At 34.5% G+C, this 16,103-nt stretch overlaps 1 protein-coding gene across 1 annotated transcript; it reads left to right on the top strand.

Moving 5' to 3' along the window:
• The first annotated feature begins 15,230 nt into the window (after nucleotides 1-15,230).
• On the top strand, nucleotides 15,231-16,101 carry pth1b (parathyroid hormone 1b). The gene is made up of 2 exons (XM_051899233.1): nucleotides 15,231-15,322; nucleotides 15,410-16,101. The coding sequence occupies exons 1-2, from the start codon at nucleotides 15,231-15,233 to the stop codon at nucleotides 15,615-15,617; spliced, it is 300 nt and encodes a 99-aa protein (XP_051755193.1). The 3' UTR covers nucleotides 15,618-16,101.
• The last annotated feature ends 2 nt before the right edge of the window (nucleotides 16,102-16,103 follow it).

Here is a 16,103-nt window from a genome sequence, read left to right as displayed (position 1 = left end):
AGAAAAAAGTCAGATACATCTAGGATGGCTTGAGGGTGAGTAAAGCTTGGGGTAATTTTCATTTTAAAGTGAACTAATCCTTTAAGGGTTATTTTAAACAAAACTAATCCTGCACGTGTGAATATTTGAATTAGCTTGAGCAACTAAGTAAAGTGAGGGCGGAGGTTGTATTCCCATTTTTATGTGAAGTGTTTAGTGAAAGGAAACAGTATGAATAGAGCATATAAGCTGAGGACATTTCAGTCAGAATGAATTTGCTTTATCACTAGAGATCAGGGACAGGTTTGTTTTGGTTCAGCAAGCTAATAGGAATGAATTATTCAAGTCAGCTAACCTTTGTACCAACTCTAATTTATTTTATTCAGGCTGCAGGTTTTCTCAATTATATTTGCATTCTACGGATCTCTTTCTATCTCTTTTTAGTATGCTTTGCTAATAGATTTGTCTGAGCACAGAATTCAAATCACAACTCCTGAACATCTGCTGGTATGCGTGTTTGTTTTGTGTGAGAACATTTATGTGCTTAGGCATGCATATGCATGAATGTACAAGTGTGAGTATGTTACCTGAATCATCTGTTAGCAATGTTAGGATGCAGTTTTAATACCCTACATCCTAATTTGATCAAATCCAGCATGAATTCACTTCAGGTGCATGACAGCCCATGCACAGATAGATGGTCTATTGCTCCCAGGGTATGCTGTCAGTCAGACTGCCCATCAGTCAAACGTCAGAAAGGCACAATCCTGGTTTGAAACGTGTTAGTCCCTCCTCGCGCTCTCTCTGGGCTCGCTGGATTCGGCATGGCTCAGCGCACAAAAACATCCTGCAGGTACATACTCACAAGAGATTTGTTTATTTCTGTACCGAGCGCTCGCTTGCCTCTGTTTTTTTCCTCTTGCGTTACTCTGGATTTCTCAGGAAACTCTCGGGACGATTTGACAGGCTTTAGCAAACTGTTGCTGTGTGTCATTACACAGATGATGAAAATAAATAACATTCACAAACTTTGTACTTGATATGTGGAAAATGGATATTTGATTATGGTGCTGTGAGACAGAATATAAGATTTCACAATTATTCATAAGATTTTTATAGTAAGGCTTATTAGTTTTCTACATGGTACCTCAGCTATATAAAGCTTCAATTAATGAAATATATTTTTGTACTATATTATGGCATTTGTAGGTCTTAGATGTTTCATTTAACCCTCAGCCTATATTGTATCACATATGATAGGCCTCTAAATTATCAGCATGGTCAAAAGTTTAATGAAAAACCTGTTGCACACAATCTGTCGTCTTATTGTTAGTTTATACTTTTTCAAATATGATCCATCAGGCTTTTGAGGAACGTTTATTTGTTCATCTCTCAATCATTATTATATTACTGTATATTGTATACTGTATATGTATAAAAACAGACCTATTAAAGGCTCTATAAGCCACTTTTTTAATACCACACAGAAATAAAGAATGTGTTCTTTGAGTTTTCTCTTTGACAGGCCTATGTGTCATTTTTTTTCATTTTTCAGTTTTTTTTTTTTTTTTTTTTTTACATAACTGAAGCTATGATGCATACACTAAAAAAAACTGTGAGATTTACAGTAAAAAAAAAAAACAGCAGCTGTGGTTGCCAGAATTTTACCGTAAAAATACGGTAGCAACATATTTTTTACAGTAAAGCACTTGCAACCACAGCTGCCAATTTTTTACCGTTATCTTTAGCTCAATGCCGTAAAACCTAAAATATTTCTACCATATTTTTTACGGTAAAGTACTGGCAACCACAGCTGCCAATTTTTTTTACTGTAAATTTAAGTTCAATGCTGTAAAACATAATCATTATTATATTACTGTATATTGCATATAAATATAAACATTAATCCATATAAATATCAGCTGCTGCACCAAATTGCAATTTTTTTTTTTTTTTTTTTTTTTTTTTGCTTAGTTTGGGCCTCTGAATAAAATGAAGGCGTTTTTCCACCATATTTTTCAATATAATGCTATATAGCCTGATCTATCGAATATTTTTCAAACTTTTTTTTTTAAAGATATTTAGCTATTTTAGAGATTTTGGTCAATAAACTGAAAAAAAAATGTCTTTCTAAATATTATTTCAAATGTCAGGCTTTACAGTGTTGACTTTGTCTCAAATTTATCTCCTTAAATTACTAAGAATATAAAAAAGACAAATAAGACAATTGTTGACATGCAATAAGAGTAAAGGTAATAAAGGTACTGTTAGCTAATTTACATGTTTGTTTGTTTGTTTCCGTTGCATTTTTACAGTCTTTTACTATTAAAATTTTTACAGTAAGACATCACAATAATAAACATTAAGGTCATTCAAACTTTTCTTTCTTTATATATACTGATTAGCTTTACTGACAGTTGAAATTATTGTGGGTTTTATTCATTTTTCAGTTTCTTTTATAATGAAACGAACGCAATGTTCAAGATAATGTCGAAAGAGCTATTCTGTACTATAATGTCAATCTGTCATTCAGAGAAAAGGGATTAATTCAAACTATAGTCTCAAACATTTACTCTATAATCAAACAAGTTATAAAGTAAAATATCTAGCTTCCGCCAGATCGCCTTACGAACTTACAAAGACAGTGTAATGCTAGACTTTATAACTTTATTACTTTATAACTTGTTAAATATGGATATTTTTCTAACACAAACCCATCGCTTCGCTTCAGAAGGCCTTTATTAACCCCCTGGAGCCGTGTGGAGTACGTTTATGATGGATGGATGCATTTTCTTGAGCTTCATACTCGTTGTTGGTATCGTTCACTGCCATTATAAAGCTTAGATGCGTCAGGATATTTTTTTTTTTTTTTTTTTTTTTTTGCTTAGTTTGGGCCTCTGAATAAAATGAAGGCGTTTTTCCACCATATTTTTCAATATAATGCTATATAGCCTGATGTATCGAATATTTTTCAAATTTTTTTTTTAAAGATATTTAGCTATTTTAGAGATTTTGGTCAATAAACTGAAAAAAAAAAAAAAAATGTCTTTCTAAATATTATTTCAAATGTCAGGCTTTACAGTGTTGACTTTGTCTCAAATTTATCTCCTTAAATTACTAAGAATATAAAAAAGACAAATAAGACAATTGTTGACATGCAATAAGAGTACAAAGATATAAAATAGGTGTGGATAGCAGATAAATAGTTTGGTCTATGGAGAATTTGTTTGAGTATGTATTTGAGATCTCTGACTTTGATTGCAGAAATTGGATTGAGATCCCTAGAGAAAGAGGACACGTGTGAGATTACAAGAGGCAGGAAATATTAGCAAAAGTCTACATTTGTTAGCTTGCTAAAGAAACCTCACTTGTATTTTTTTCATTTCGATGTGTAGTTTTATTCATTTTGTCAAGAGGAGAACATCTGCATAAACTAAAGAAGCTAAAGCAGCTGTTAAGAATAATAATGTTGATTTATTTTAAGCATTGGTAGTACAACTGGTTGGAAGGCAAAATATGATTCATTACAAGCAGCAGTTAAATAACCCTCAGACTGAAATATGGAGCTTTAAAGAGCTAAAGTGACATCTTTTGGAAGGAAGATGAAGCTACACCATTTTGGAAAACAGTGTCAGTTGTGTTCAACTCACTGAAACTTTCAAGCCGTTTTATGACAATCAAGGTCACATTTCAAATGACTGGTTTGGTCTTCTTGGTCAGTTATAGGTGATCACAGGATCCTGACACCCATGTGTTGTGTTTTGTCATGATTCTGTCTTTGTGTGAACGTATTTTGTATTATAATTATACAGTATCTCACAGAAGTGAGTACACCCCTCACATTTTTGTAAATATTTTATTATATCTTTTCATGTGACAACACTGAAGAAATGACACTTTGCTACAATGTAAAGTAGTGAGTGTGCAGCTTGTATAACAGTGTAAATTTGCTGTCCCCTCAAAATAACTCAACACACAGCCATTAATGCCTAAACCACTGGCCACAAAAGTGATTACACCCCTAAGTAAAAATGTCCAAATTGGGCCCAATTAGCCATTTTCTCTCCCCGGTGTCATGTGACTTGTTAGTGTTACAAGGTCTCAGGTGTGAATGGGGAGCAGATGTGTTAAAATTTCCATATAGGTTTCACAAAAACCTATATGGAAGCTTGTTTCCACCACTAAATAAAAAATAAAAAAAAAGGTAATTGCGACTTTTTATCTCACAATTCTGACATTTTTTCTCTCAATTGTGAGATATAAACTTGCAATATTGAGTTATAAAGTCCAATTCTGTGGGGCAAAAAGACTGACTATTTTTTCTCAGAATTGCGAGTTTGTAACTCACAATTCTGACTTTATATCTCGCAATCCTGACTTTACAACTCGCGATTCTAACTTTTTATCTCGCAATCCTGACTTTACAGCTCACAATTCTGACTTTATATCTCACAATTCTGACTTTATAACTGTTTTATAAAACAGTCTGCTGCTTTAGGGAACAATGTAGGTCATGGATCAACCTTTGACACATTTAAACCTAAAAAAATAATTTCTTCTGCTTTAAGATGCTCCATGTAAAATGCAAGCTTAATTTGCATTAGCACTACAAGATTTTTTCTGCAGTATCTGTCTTTTAATGGTGTTATCTTCTGGTATTTACACTGATATGGTGTAGTACAACACATAAGGTGCTGATTAAGGAGGCCTGTCACATCAGACTGCAGCGTGTAAACTTCACATGTGCCGTGAGGAGGAGGAACCTCACACTCCCTTGTTAACACCCACTCAGTGACACTCATACTCACAGTCTGGGCTGTCAAAATAGGCCGGCTTATATTTATCTTCTTTTTTTAACCAAATTTACCTATAAATATTCCTATTGCTGTTTGTAGAGAATTAAAATAAGGGACAAACAGGTTCTGAACACCGACTTTGGCTATAATAATGATTAATTTGTATCTGCAGACCCTTCGGTGAGCGTTTCCTGGTTTCTGCCAGAAATCACACTGAATTTGATTAAATCAGCGAATGATGGAACATGCCGTGCTGGTGCCATGGTGATGATTAGGCAGTGAAACAGGACAGTCAGGAAGCTTTGAGATGCTTTCAAATACTGACACCCCCAGAGAGGAAATTGCTGGTCATGTATTGCATGAAATCTGTTGTTGATTTGCACAAGCTGAAGCAGAAGCCATTTGAATTTTCCACAGAAGGAGGCTGAGTTCACCTAAGGACGAAAGCAGAGTATTTCTCTGTGAATACTTCGTTACTATCCTTTGTGTGCTTTAATTTTGGGTGTGACAGCAATAAAACTTTAACATATGGTGACTGTGTTTGCTCAGTTTAATCTAATTAAATCTATCAATCAAATCCAGACTGCATAATGAATGTCTTCTATTGTTGATTGCAATCAGGATGTGAAGAGAGATTCAACCAGTATAACAAAAATGTTTATAAAACAAATTGCTTACTCTACTGTCACGATCACCAGCTGGAGTGCCCTTGATAGCCACCAGAGGGCACTCTACCCCAGACTATAGCCACTAAATCAAGGACTACATTTCCCATAATCCATTGCCTGGACTCATCATGCCTGATTACATTCAGCTGTTGCTCATTAGCTGGTTAGTCTCTGCCTATATAAGCCTGGTTCATTTGGTCATTCATTGTGAAGTCTTGTATGTGTCAGCACTGTGTTTCTGAGCGCTCGTTTGGGTTCATGTTCTTTGGTTTTGACCCTGTTTGCCTGTGTTCCTGTGCCCTGTTAGTTCACCCTAAAATTAAAATTCTGTCATTAATTACTCATCCTTATGTCGTTCCACACCCGTAAGACTTTCATTCCTCTTTGGAACACAAATGAAGATCTTTTTGATGACAGAATGCTGTCAGATTTCCTTCCATTGACTGCCTTTGCAACTTCCACTTTGACGCTTCAAAAAGTTCATAAAAAGATCAGAAAACTAATCCATATGAATTGAGTGGTGTAGTCCAAATTTTCTGAAGAGACTTTAGATGATGAACAGATTTAATTTAGGCTTTTACTCGCATATAAACATCGATCAGCGAACATAAGCAGAAGCTCAACCTAACTTGAATAACGCACAAGAACAAACCTCTTCCGGAAGCGCAAAGGTGCTGCGTAACACACGAGAATAAACCTCATTGGTTACGCAGCACGTTTGAGCTTCCAGAAGAGGTTTATTCTTGTAATATTTAGAGTCGGCTATAAGAAGCTTAAAAAGTCATCTTGTTGTGTTGTTGGGTGCCAGAATCGACAGAGTACAGGCTCCAATTTTAAATTTTATAGCATTTTGCCAGACAAAAAAAACGACGACAGCTGTGGTTAGACACAATAAAACGAACAGGGGATTTTGCATAATACATTAACTTTTTCAGAATCAATTCAACAAAAATGTGTTAAAATTGTCCCATCTCTCTCCTACATGAAATTTCCTGATTATATGATAACCTTAGTCTCCACATTTTCCCCCAAAATCCATTTAATTTCCGCACATGGCATCATGGCACGGCATTAATTGCTCACTGCAGGTTGCCATGTAATGATTTCCCCATCAGCCGGATCTCATATAAGTGAGAGTGATTCCTCTCTTTAAAGGTTTCCTGCAGGCTAACAGACATAATGTTTGATCTGGCAGTTTTCTTTCTTAATCTCTCTCCAGAATTACTGTCTAACAACAATAAATTAGCTTTATGCCCTGATTCAAACACTCTACCTGTGGCTATGCACCCCTCATGGAGATAAATTTATAGGTACGTTTCACTTCATGTGCTCCAACTTTTTTTTTTTCTCCATTGTCTCATATTCTTTCAACCAACAGTTTGGGTCACAGAAAATTATTTTATTTTATTTTATTTTATTTTAATTTATTTATTTATTCATTATTTTTTTCCCTGGAAGAATTTGATGAGAACTGATTGAGCTCATTTTGATTTTTTTTTTAAAGAAAAATGTGAAAAGCAAAAGATACAAAGGTACCCATTTAACCTCAATAGAGAAGTAATTGAGATATTTTAGAGATCTCCTTTGTGATTTTCCTTTCCTATGGGTTGATATAAAGCTGTTAAGTGAGGAGGATGTATAAGACATCAGTGCGATCTAGCATGAATGACATAACAAGCTTCAAAAGAATGGAAAGAATGAGTTTTCCCCACAGTTAAAACCTCTCAACTGTGAAAGCGAATGAAATAGTGGCTTGTTGCTGTCAATGTGGCCACAATGTTGGCTCATTACACACACTTTCTTTTGTTTTCCATTGATTTTTATTTGAGTCACTTTAAATAAACATAATCTCTTCAAGTGATTACAACCCATGACCAAAAAATTATATGCTAATGAGGATTTGTTCTTGGCTGATTTTACTAATACATAAGTGAAAAAATGGAGTACTGTCAGAGGGCTTGTTATTATCACTGTAATTAATCACAGATCTCATCAAAACACTGGATTCTTAATAAGCTGGCTTTCTGTTAGCAGGGTATGCAAATAACACACACACACACACACACACACACACACAAACAAGCAGTCTACATGAAAAATTATTTCATGAACATTAATAGAAATAAAAACACTGAGATCAACTAAAATGAATAGAGTGGAGCTCAATTGTATGAGCCATGTCTAATATACATGCATGTGAGTTTTTCTCTCACTTCATTATAGCTGCTCCTTCTTGATCTGAATGGCAGCATTGAGTATAATCCAATTACAGTGGCCAGGAATCACAAGTAAAAAGCCATGCTGCAGTTGCTCATTATGTGAAGTCCAAGCATTATGTTGCAGCCTTTGATAGGGGGTAGATGTTCTCCATTTCTGCCTGAGGATTAGCAGACAGGGTGTCGGGTGGTTCTCTACTGCCTCAGGGATCTGCTTAAAACCCCATGCATGGACACAGCCCAGCTCCGTGGAGCAGAACAGGTCATGCTCACTCGCCAGAAGAATGTGACTGGAAGACTTTGTGATACAGAGTCTGACAGGATCCTGTTGTAGGATGAAAGACCATGGACTTGAATTTTTGACTTGTCTTTTTGTCTGTCTTTCTCGAACTTTATTCAGCACAGACATACGTTTAAGTAATACTAAAAAGAAAGAAAACTAACTGAAATGTACCCACTTTTTCATGCTTTTAAAATATACTTTAAAAGAATATACTTAGGTATGAACTGAATGAAATGTTTCGGACACTTAATTGCATGTCAGTTTCAATTAAATGAAATTGTATTATAGATTAAATTTATATTAAAAACAGGACTTCAGTAAATTTTTATGTGTAATTCTATAATTAATTCTATTATCTTTGAAATATGGTTAAAGTGTACTGCCGAATGTACTGACAAGCATTTATGGTAAACTGAAGTATACTTTAACGTCATTTCTATTGAAATTGGTCTCTCAAGTACTTAAATATATCTGTATTAAACATTCGCAAATCACAATTATGAAGTTGTAATTTAGTAAATTTAATATAACATTGAATAACTAAAATGATAATTAAGTACTTTACATTTAGTATGTTAGTCAACACATCAAAAATAAGTATTTTTAAAACATAATTTAAAATTTACTTGACATTATTATAAAGTGAACTTTTTAAAGGTTAAATAAAGGGCCTTTAATTTCATTAATATTATATTATTTGTAAGTACAGTTTTCTAAAAAAAATATATACTTTGAAGATTTGAAGTACACTACAACTACACTTTTCACAATGGAAGATTACACATCACTAGAAACAAAAGACTATTATTTCATTGTTTACATCAGCACTATTCATTTGCATACACATGACTAATTGTTGACTTGTTGACTAAGACTTTACTAATTAGTCAGGAAGTGCTTATCAATTGAGCCATGAGCATTTTTACATATTATCATATACTGACACCTTGTGGACATTTTATAAGTCATTTATTTTTAGCAAGGCATTATAAAACATACTGAAATATTGGGGCACATGAGTATGGAATAAATGCATAAGTAAAAGTGAAAAGAGTTTGACTTTTATTTGCAGAATAGATGCAATAATACAGAGGCTTAGAAATAAAATTTAAGCTGCCTGACCTTGAAAAAAAGAGGGGGAAATATAAACAACTGCTCCATTATAGTAATTTAAATACTAAACATAAAGTCAGTGTGTTAAATGAGGAAGAAACAGTGAAAAGTTACATTGTTTTCCCATTTATTGACAGACACCTATTCTGTCCCCATATCGATAAAAATCATAAGTAAGGTGGAGAGGTTTTGTGTGCGCTGTGTAAAGATGGTATTATAGTTCTAGACTAAATGTGAACAGGCATTTACTCATCTCACTTGCACAAAAATATTAAGTATCCCTCAAAATTAAAAGGGCTGGTTGATTATGCTTTCACTTTTTAACTTTAGTTAGTGTGTAATGTTGCTGTTTGAGCATAAACAACATCTGCAAAGTTATGATGCTCAAAGTTCAATGCAAAAGAAGATATTTTCTATTAAAGAATTCTCTGTTTAAGGACTAGAAGAGGAAGAGTTGTTGTAGTAGAGTGTTGTTGCCATGCCGTCATTTTACGCTGGACCAAAGTCCCTTTAAGACATTTTAAGTCGTTTCACTCGGCGGCCATCTTTGAAACGCCTCTTGGGCATCCAAGTGCAGCTCCTATCTCTTTGAATGGGGAAACATCAAATTCTCCAAAGCTGTTTGCCAAGCTTTCGATTAAATTTCATATTTGAAATCACCAATGAAATCTGACAGCAACTGTCTCATAAATTTTGTTTCTAAACGCTCAAATCATGACCAAAAAAAAACAATATTTTTCAGACTGGATCAAGCTAATGCGCATGCGCAGTCCTAAATGCGCGTTTCTTGTGCCTTTCGGAGGCGCGCGTCTGACTGTTTCACAAACGAGGGTCAATTCAATGCTGGATTTGCACAAAAGATTAACATGATGGCACATGCTAGTCGATGAGTTAAATCAACTCCACAGCAACTACATAAATTTATCAACTAACCATTCAGAAATGTCCAGTTTCATTCTAAAAGTTGTAACTTCTTCCTGAGTCTCTTCATCAGTGTCCGACTCCGGTTTGAACAATGTAAGGCTGAACACCGTTACTGACAATCCTCATTTTGGCTGCGTGAGATTCTCCAGCTTTGTTGTTGTCGATCAACTGAAGCGTGAGCTGTTAAAGCTCCGCCCTCTTCTGGAAAGGGGGCCGGGAGCAGCAGCTCATTTGCATTTAAAGAGACACACAAAAACGGCGTGTTTTTGCTCACACCCAAATAGAGGCAAATTTGACAAGCTATAATAAACGATCTGTGGGGTATTTTGAGCTGAAACTTCACAGACACATTCTGGGGACACCAGAGATTTGTATTACATCTTGAGAAATGGGTGTTATAGAACCCCTTTAATAAAACAGTGAAATGCAAACTCAGAATATTACTTTAACCTACAATTATTTCATATGTTAAATAGTACAAATATACTTTATGCATTTAATCTCACTTTATTAACCAATGACTTTGCTGCTGCACCTTCTATGATCCAATTCAACCATACTAATAAGCAAAATAGCTTTTTAGATAAATGTCACATTTTTTAAATAAAAACAAGCAAGCCCAGCCCAGGTGAGAAAAAGTAATGCAGAAGTAACCCATTACTTTCCATAAAAAGTAACTAAGTAACGCAACATTGTAAGGCATTACTTTTAAAAGTAACTTTCCCCAACACTGACCACAATAAAACATTATAATGGAAAGGCTGTACTGTATTCTCAGGACTAGGATATTTTTCATATGTCTCAGGTTAGGGCACATTCTGTCACATGTAATTTTATACAATTAATAATAATTACGATTACACTTTATTTTTAGGTGTCTGTGTTACAGTGTAACTATATATTTAAGTACTGAGTAATAAGAATTAACTACATGTACTTATAGGGTTATGGTTAGGGTGTGGTTTAGGGTTAGTTACATGTAATTATGCACAATTTATAGTAATTACTATAGTAACTACATGTAACATGTAACAAGGACACTAAAATAAAGTGTTACCATAATTACAATTTCTTTTGACCATAGTATTTTGTCTGTAACCATTTCCATTTTTTTTCAGCTTCATGAATTGTTTAATATTTTTTATTGTTTATTTTTTTTATTATTATTATTTTTTTTTTTTATTAAAACATTCCAAATATAGATTTGCTGGATTTTTTTTTTTTTTTACTTTAAATAGTATTTCATATAAAAAAAGTGTTAGTGTCCATAAATCACAAGTTTCCATTGTGACAACATATCCTGTTGTGCATCACTGCTATATGGCACACGTTTTCACAAAAGGTCAAAATATCATCAGCGAGCTGCACATTAATTTACTTTGACTTAAGTATGACACATACTGTACACTACATTTCTACATACTGTACATCTGTTCTTGTGGTGGGACAAATGTGAAGCAAACAGCTCTCAAATAAAAAAAGGGACAAGAGAACGGCAATATGATCGCGGGAAGTTCATGAAATATAAAATATCCCAACCAAACCCAAATGTAGGGGCCCAGGATTTTGCTAGTGAACTGTAGAGCAGCACGAGGTCGTAAAATCACTTTCAGCTGTAAGACGTTTATAGAGTAATATGTTTCATCTCCAGCCATTCATTATTTATGTCTTAAAAAGAATAGCTGAAATGCATGTGGGGTTGCATATTCATAATTTCAATTTCTCACACATGCCCATCTAAAAATAACTCACCAATTATTGTCAGGCCCAACAAAGCACTGGCTTCAGCCAAAGGTTAAACGTCTTTATGTCTAAAGCCCATTTTAAAGAGGACCTGCGTGATTTTCATGCGGCATGTCTGACATTGTTACATGGGGGTGACCCCTGTTAATGGTTTGTAAGCAATTCTTTACCTTAATCCTAAGCGGTTCCCCCACATACTACTGCTGCTGCATGCCATTAGTAAGATGACAAACATTGCAACCACATGAGGTAATGAGAACAGCTTGCTTGGGTTGACTCAACATGTGCAGTGCTGCGTTAAGTCTGTACTACATACCAGTCCTCTCTCAGGTGCACAAACACATAAGTTATTAATGTATGACATGAGGTAAGTTGTCTGTGCTTGTTGCCACTTTAATTAGAGCATATGTATTTACATGGGATGGATCTTGTCGCAACAAGTTATTTTCTTAATTTAACAATGTCCAAAATTACCAATTTTTTAATATTTATAAAACATTAAAAAAGTAGAAAATTTTATTATTGATTATGATATGCCAATAAATGTGTTGCTACATAATTCAAATTTTCCCCCAGTGAGGTAAAATTGACACTTGTGTTTGTTTTTCCAGAGCAACAAGGCTGGTCTGCGCAATGACAAAAAAACCCAAGGGACACTGTGTGTGATATATTGTGCTCAACGTCGTCAACTCATCTGACACTGTAATAACTACAATGCTTCATGACACTCATCACAACCTTTAAAAGTGATCCTAGACCTTGTTTGAGCAACGGCAGGCTTCAACAAACATTTAAAGGGTAATGTCTTGACTTAACCCAAATCTGCAATTTTGTAATTATTAAGCACTCATTAATAATTATTGAATATTTAATAAATATTAAAAAGTTGATGCAAAATAGGAGAGACAATGGAATTTATCGAATAGATACCTGTGCTGTGAACTGCTTCATCAATCACCTGTGATGTTCCTCAAGGCTCCGTGCTGGGACCAATATTGTTTCTTGTATAATTCCGCTCAACTATGTGATTTAGCACCACAATGTAAAATTTTTACTGCTATGCATGAAAATTGATACTTTCTTGAGCTAAAAAAAAAAACAAACAAACAAAAAAAACAAATAGGTTAGACATGCTCTGATTTTCAAGGTTACAGCAAAACCTACAGCAAGTCAGGAAGAAAAAAGTGTACGGTAGTCTTGACTTAAGTTGTCTGTGCTTGTTGCCACTTTATGTATTTACATGGGATGGATCTTGCAACAAGTTAATTTCGTATTTTAACAATGTCCAAAATTACCCAATTGTTTAATATTTATAAAGCATTAAGAAAGCAGAAAATGTAAATATATTAGAAAGGAATGATTATGATATGCCAATAAATGTGTTGCTAAATAATTAAAAAAAAATTCTAAAATTGATCAGTAACTTAAAATTGACATTTGTGTTTGTTTTTCCAGAGCAACAAGGCTGGTCTGCGCAATGACAAGAAAACCCAAGGGACACTGTGTGTGATATATTGTGCTCAACGTCGTCAACTCATCTGACACTGTAATAACTACAATGCTTCATGACACTCATCACAACCTTTAAAAGTGATCCTAGACCTTGTTTGAGCAACAGCAGGCTTCAACAAACATGGTTTTGAGGGTAACATCTTGACTTAACCTAAATCTGTAATTTTGTAATTATTAAGCACTCATTAATAATTATTGAATATTCAATAAATATTTAAAAGTTGAGAGACAATGGTATTAATCGAATAGATACCTGTGCTGTGAACCGCTTCATCAATCACCTGTGATGTTCCTCAAGGCTCTGTGCTGGGAACAATATTGTTTCTTGTATACTCAACTATGTGATTCAGCACCGCAATGTAAAAATTTTATTGCCATGCATGAAATTTGAAACTTTCCTCAGCTAAATACAGAAAAAAAATAGGTAGCATGCTCAGAGTTTCAAGGTTACAGCAAAACTTACAAGTCAGGAAGATTTACATATTACGCTGTTAAACAGCCTCCGCTGTGATATCTAAACCTATTTCTATTTTTACGTCTCATTAAAAAATGTAGTTTTGCATCTACCAGTATTTAGATTTTGTCACTGTAAGTTGGATTGTTTTATTAAAGATTTTACTATTTTTTATGTACTTTTTAATTTTTTTTTACCTATCATTATGTATCGTGAACCACTTTTTTGATGCTAAACAAATAAGATTTATTATTTACTATAAAGTATTATCATTAAGTTATTAATTCTGAATTAAAATTCAGATTCCGAGTAGCGCTGACACAGTTACTGGGGAATTATTGAAATTGTGATTCAATTTGGTTAAAAAAAGTGCTGGCTATATAACAGCAAACATCCCTTGAGTTTTCATTGATATAATAGCCATTTGTTTTGGTTCTTTCAGTATGGTTCCTTTCTAGGACTTACTGCATGTGTCATGACATAGCCATTCCTATTCCACATTTAGAAAACTTCTCTCATGGTTACCTAATGTGTCCCATGAGAGTGTGACAAGGTTATACACCTCCCATAGATCACTGAAACTTCAGGTGGACCTTGCTTGCACCATGATGTTTGGCACAAAAGTGTTGTCTTATTTCTTCAGTCTGACCTGGTAAGACCGAATCCCAGAATGGCAGAACATAAAACAATAAATTATATGATCATATGATGGTGTTGTGATATAATTAAGTTAGGGAATCATTTTCATATGATAAATGAGTAGCTGGGTAAAAATGTTGGCTATATAAACAAAAATATCATCTGGTGGTTATAAGTTTTTTTTTGTTTTTTTTTTCAGTAGACAGGTTGCGTTTGTCATTTCTCAACAGTGCCATGTCAGATTCAGTGTGTGAATTGGAATGTAAGAAAAGTTTGCAGTCCCCAATAAGAATAAAAAAAATATTTATTCAGACTGATTGATTTATTCTCTATGCATTATTCCACTGAAAAATCTAATAAATGAAAATAAATACATTTAAACTCTGTCTTAGGTATAATAATTAAGGATAATAATTCCTAAATCATTTTAAGAGTGTGTGAAACATCATATAATGAAACATGTATTTACTTCGTCGAAGGTGGCACCCTGCCTGACCGTCATAGCCGTACATGGCACTAGTTCTACAGCCCTGTGATCACAGGGGTCTTGACCAAGGCGTTGAAAACAGAATTAGTGGGGGTGTCGGTAGTCATGTTTCGTCATGTGCATGCCAGTCTCCATCAAAGCATGGATGACATCACCATCAATAATGCAGATAGCTCATCAATGACCAACGGGAGGGGGCTTGTGCATATAAAAAGAGGAAGAGTAGCCCCAACGCACAAATACGACACCGAACAACACATGGACCCTCTTAGTACAGCAGCTACGAAATATCAAAGCAGTCAAATAAAAGACAACAAGACTTGGTAAGTTCAGAGGCCATTGTCTTATTATCATGGACACTTGTGAATTATAGAAGAAATGAAAAGTCTCTAATAACTTGCCCTACAGGTATCACTATGTTACCCATACGTTCTTTGGAGAAAATCGTGCTCATCACTGCGCTGTGGGGTCTTTGCAGTTTGTTCTATCTGGAGGGAGCACCACTCAGGTAAGAGAGAATAGGATGCAACATATTGGTCCCAGATGTTGGTGTTGTTTATAAAATCTGACCACTCCATATCTCCATCTGCAACAGCAAGAGGTCAATCAGTGAAGTTCAGCTCATGCACAACGTTCGGGAGCACAAGGAGATGTTAGAAAGGCAGGACTGGCTTCAGCTGAAGCTGAACAATATCCTCATACCCTCATTAAATGACTCCCAAAAGGAGCAAAAAGGGAAAAACAACGGGCCATCTATCAGACGTTTAAGAAAGGGGGAAGGTGCGACCTGGATCTTGAACTGACGACTGATGTTTTTGAAAAGCTAATGAACTCTAAATAATGTTTTCTCAGTAACATCAGTGCAGGAGGAGGACACAGTGAGTGTCAATTAAAATATACTGCTGTACATGGAGAAAGAAAGTGCACTGCTTTACTTATGTCTTTTTTATTTTTTTATTTTCAAATAGTATTTTTATTTATTTATTTGTAAATATTTGTTATTTAGATATTAAAGCATAATGTTCAGACCCTGTGTAGGACATACAAAGGACAATGTCTTAACCTTGTAGTAGGCCTATGCCTTCAGTCAGTGTTTTTGTTTCTGTGTAGTGCAGTACTTACTCTTTAAATGTTTTTTTTTTTTTTTTTTTTTCAAGAAAGATTTGTACTTTTTTAGACATCCAGCAATTGCACTAAAATGTGGACCAACTGGATCTGTTTAACTGTACACCATATTACATACACAACAAACTAAGACTTGATTTGTGTTGATCTTTCTTTCTTTCTTT

Source organism: Ctenopharyngodon idella, chromosome 7 (assembly GCF_019924925.1).
Source record: "Ctenopharyngodon idella isolate HZGC_01 chromosome 7, HZGC01, whole genome shotgun sequence".
Lineage (NCBI taxonomy): Eukaryota > Metazoa > Chordata > Actinopteri > Cypriniformes > Xenocyprididae > Ctenopharyngodon > Ctenopharyngodon idella.
Note: the sequence above shows the minus strand (reverse complement) of the source record. Positions and strands in the feature narration are given on the sequence as shown.

Coding starts and splice junctions, on each gene's coding strand:
- pth1b (XM_051899233.1), top strand. CDS start 15,231: ATGTTACCCATACGTTCTTTGGAGAAAATCGTGCTCATCACTGCGCTG. Junction 15,323..15,409: donor CTGGAGGGAGCACCACTCAG/GTAAGAGAGAAT, acceptor CATCTGCAACAG/CAAGAGGTCAATCAGTGAAG.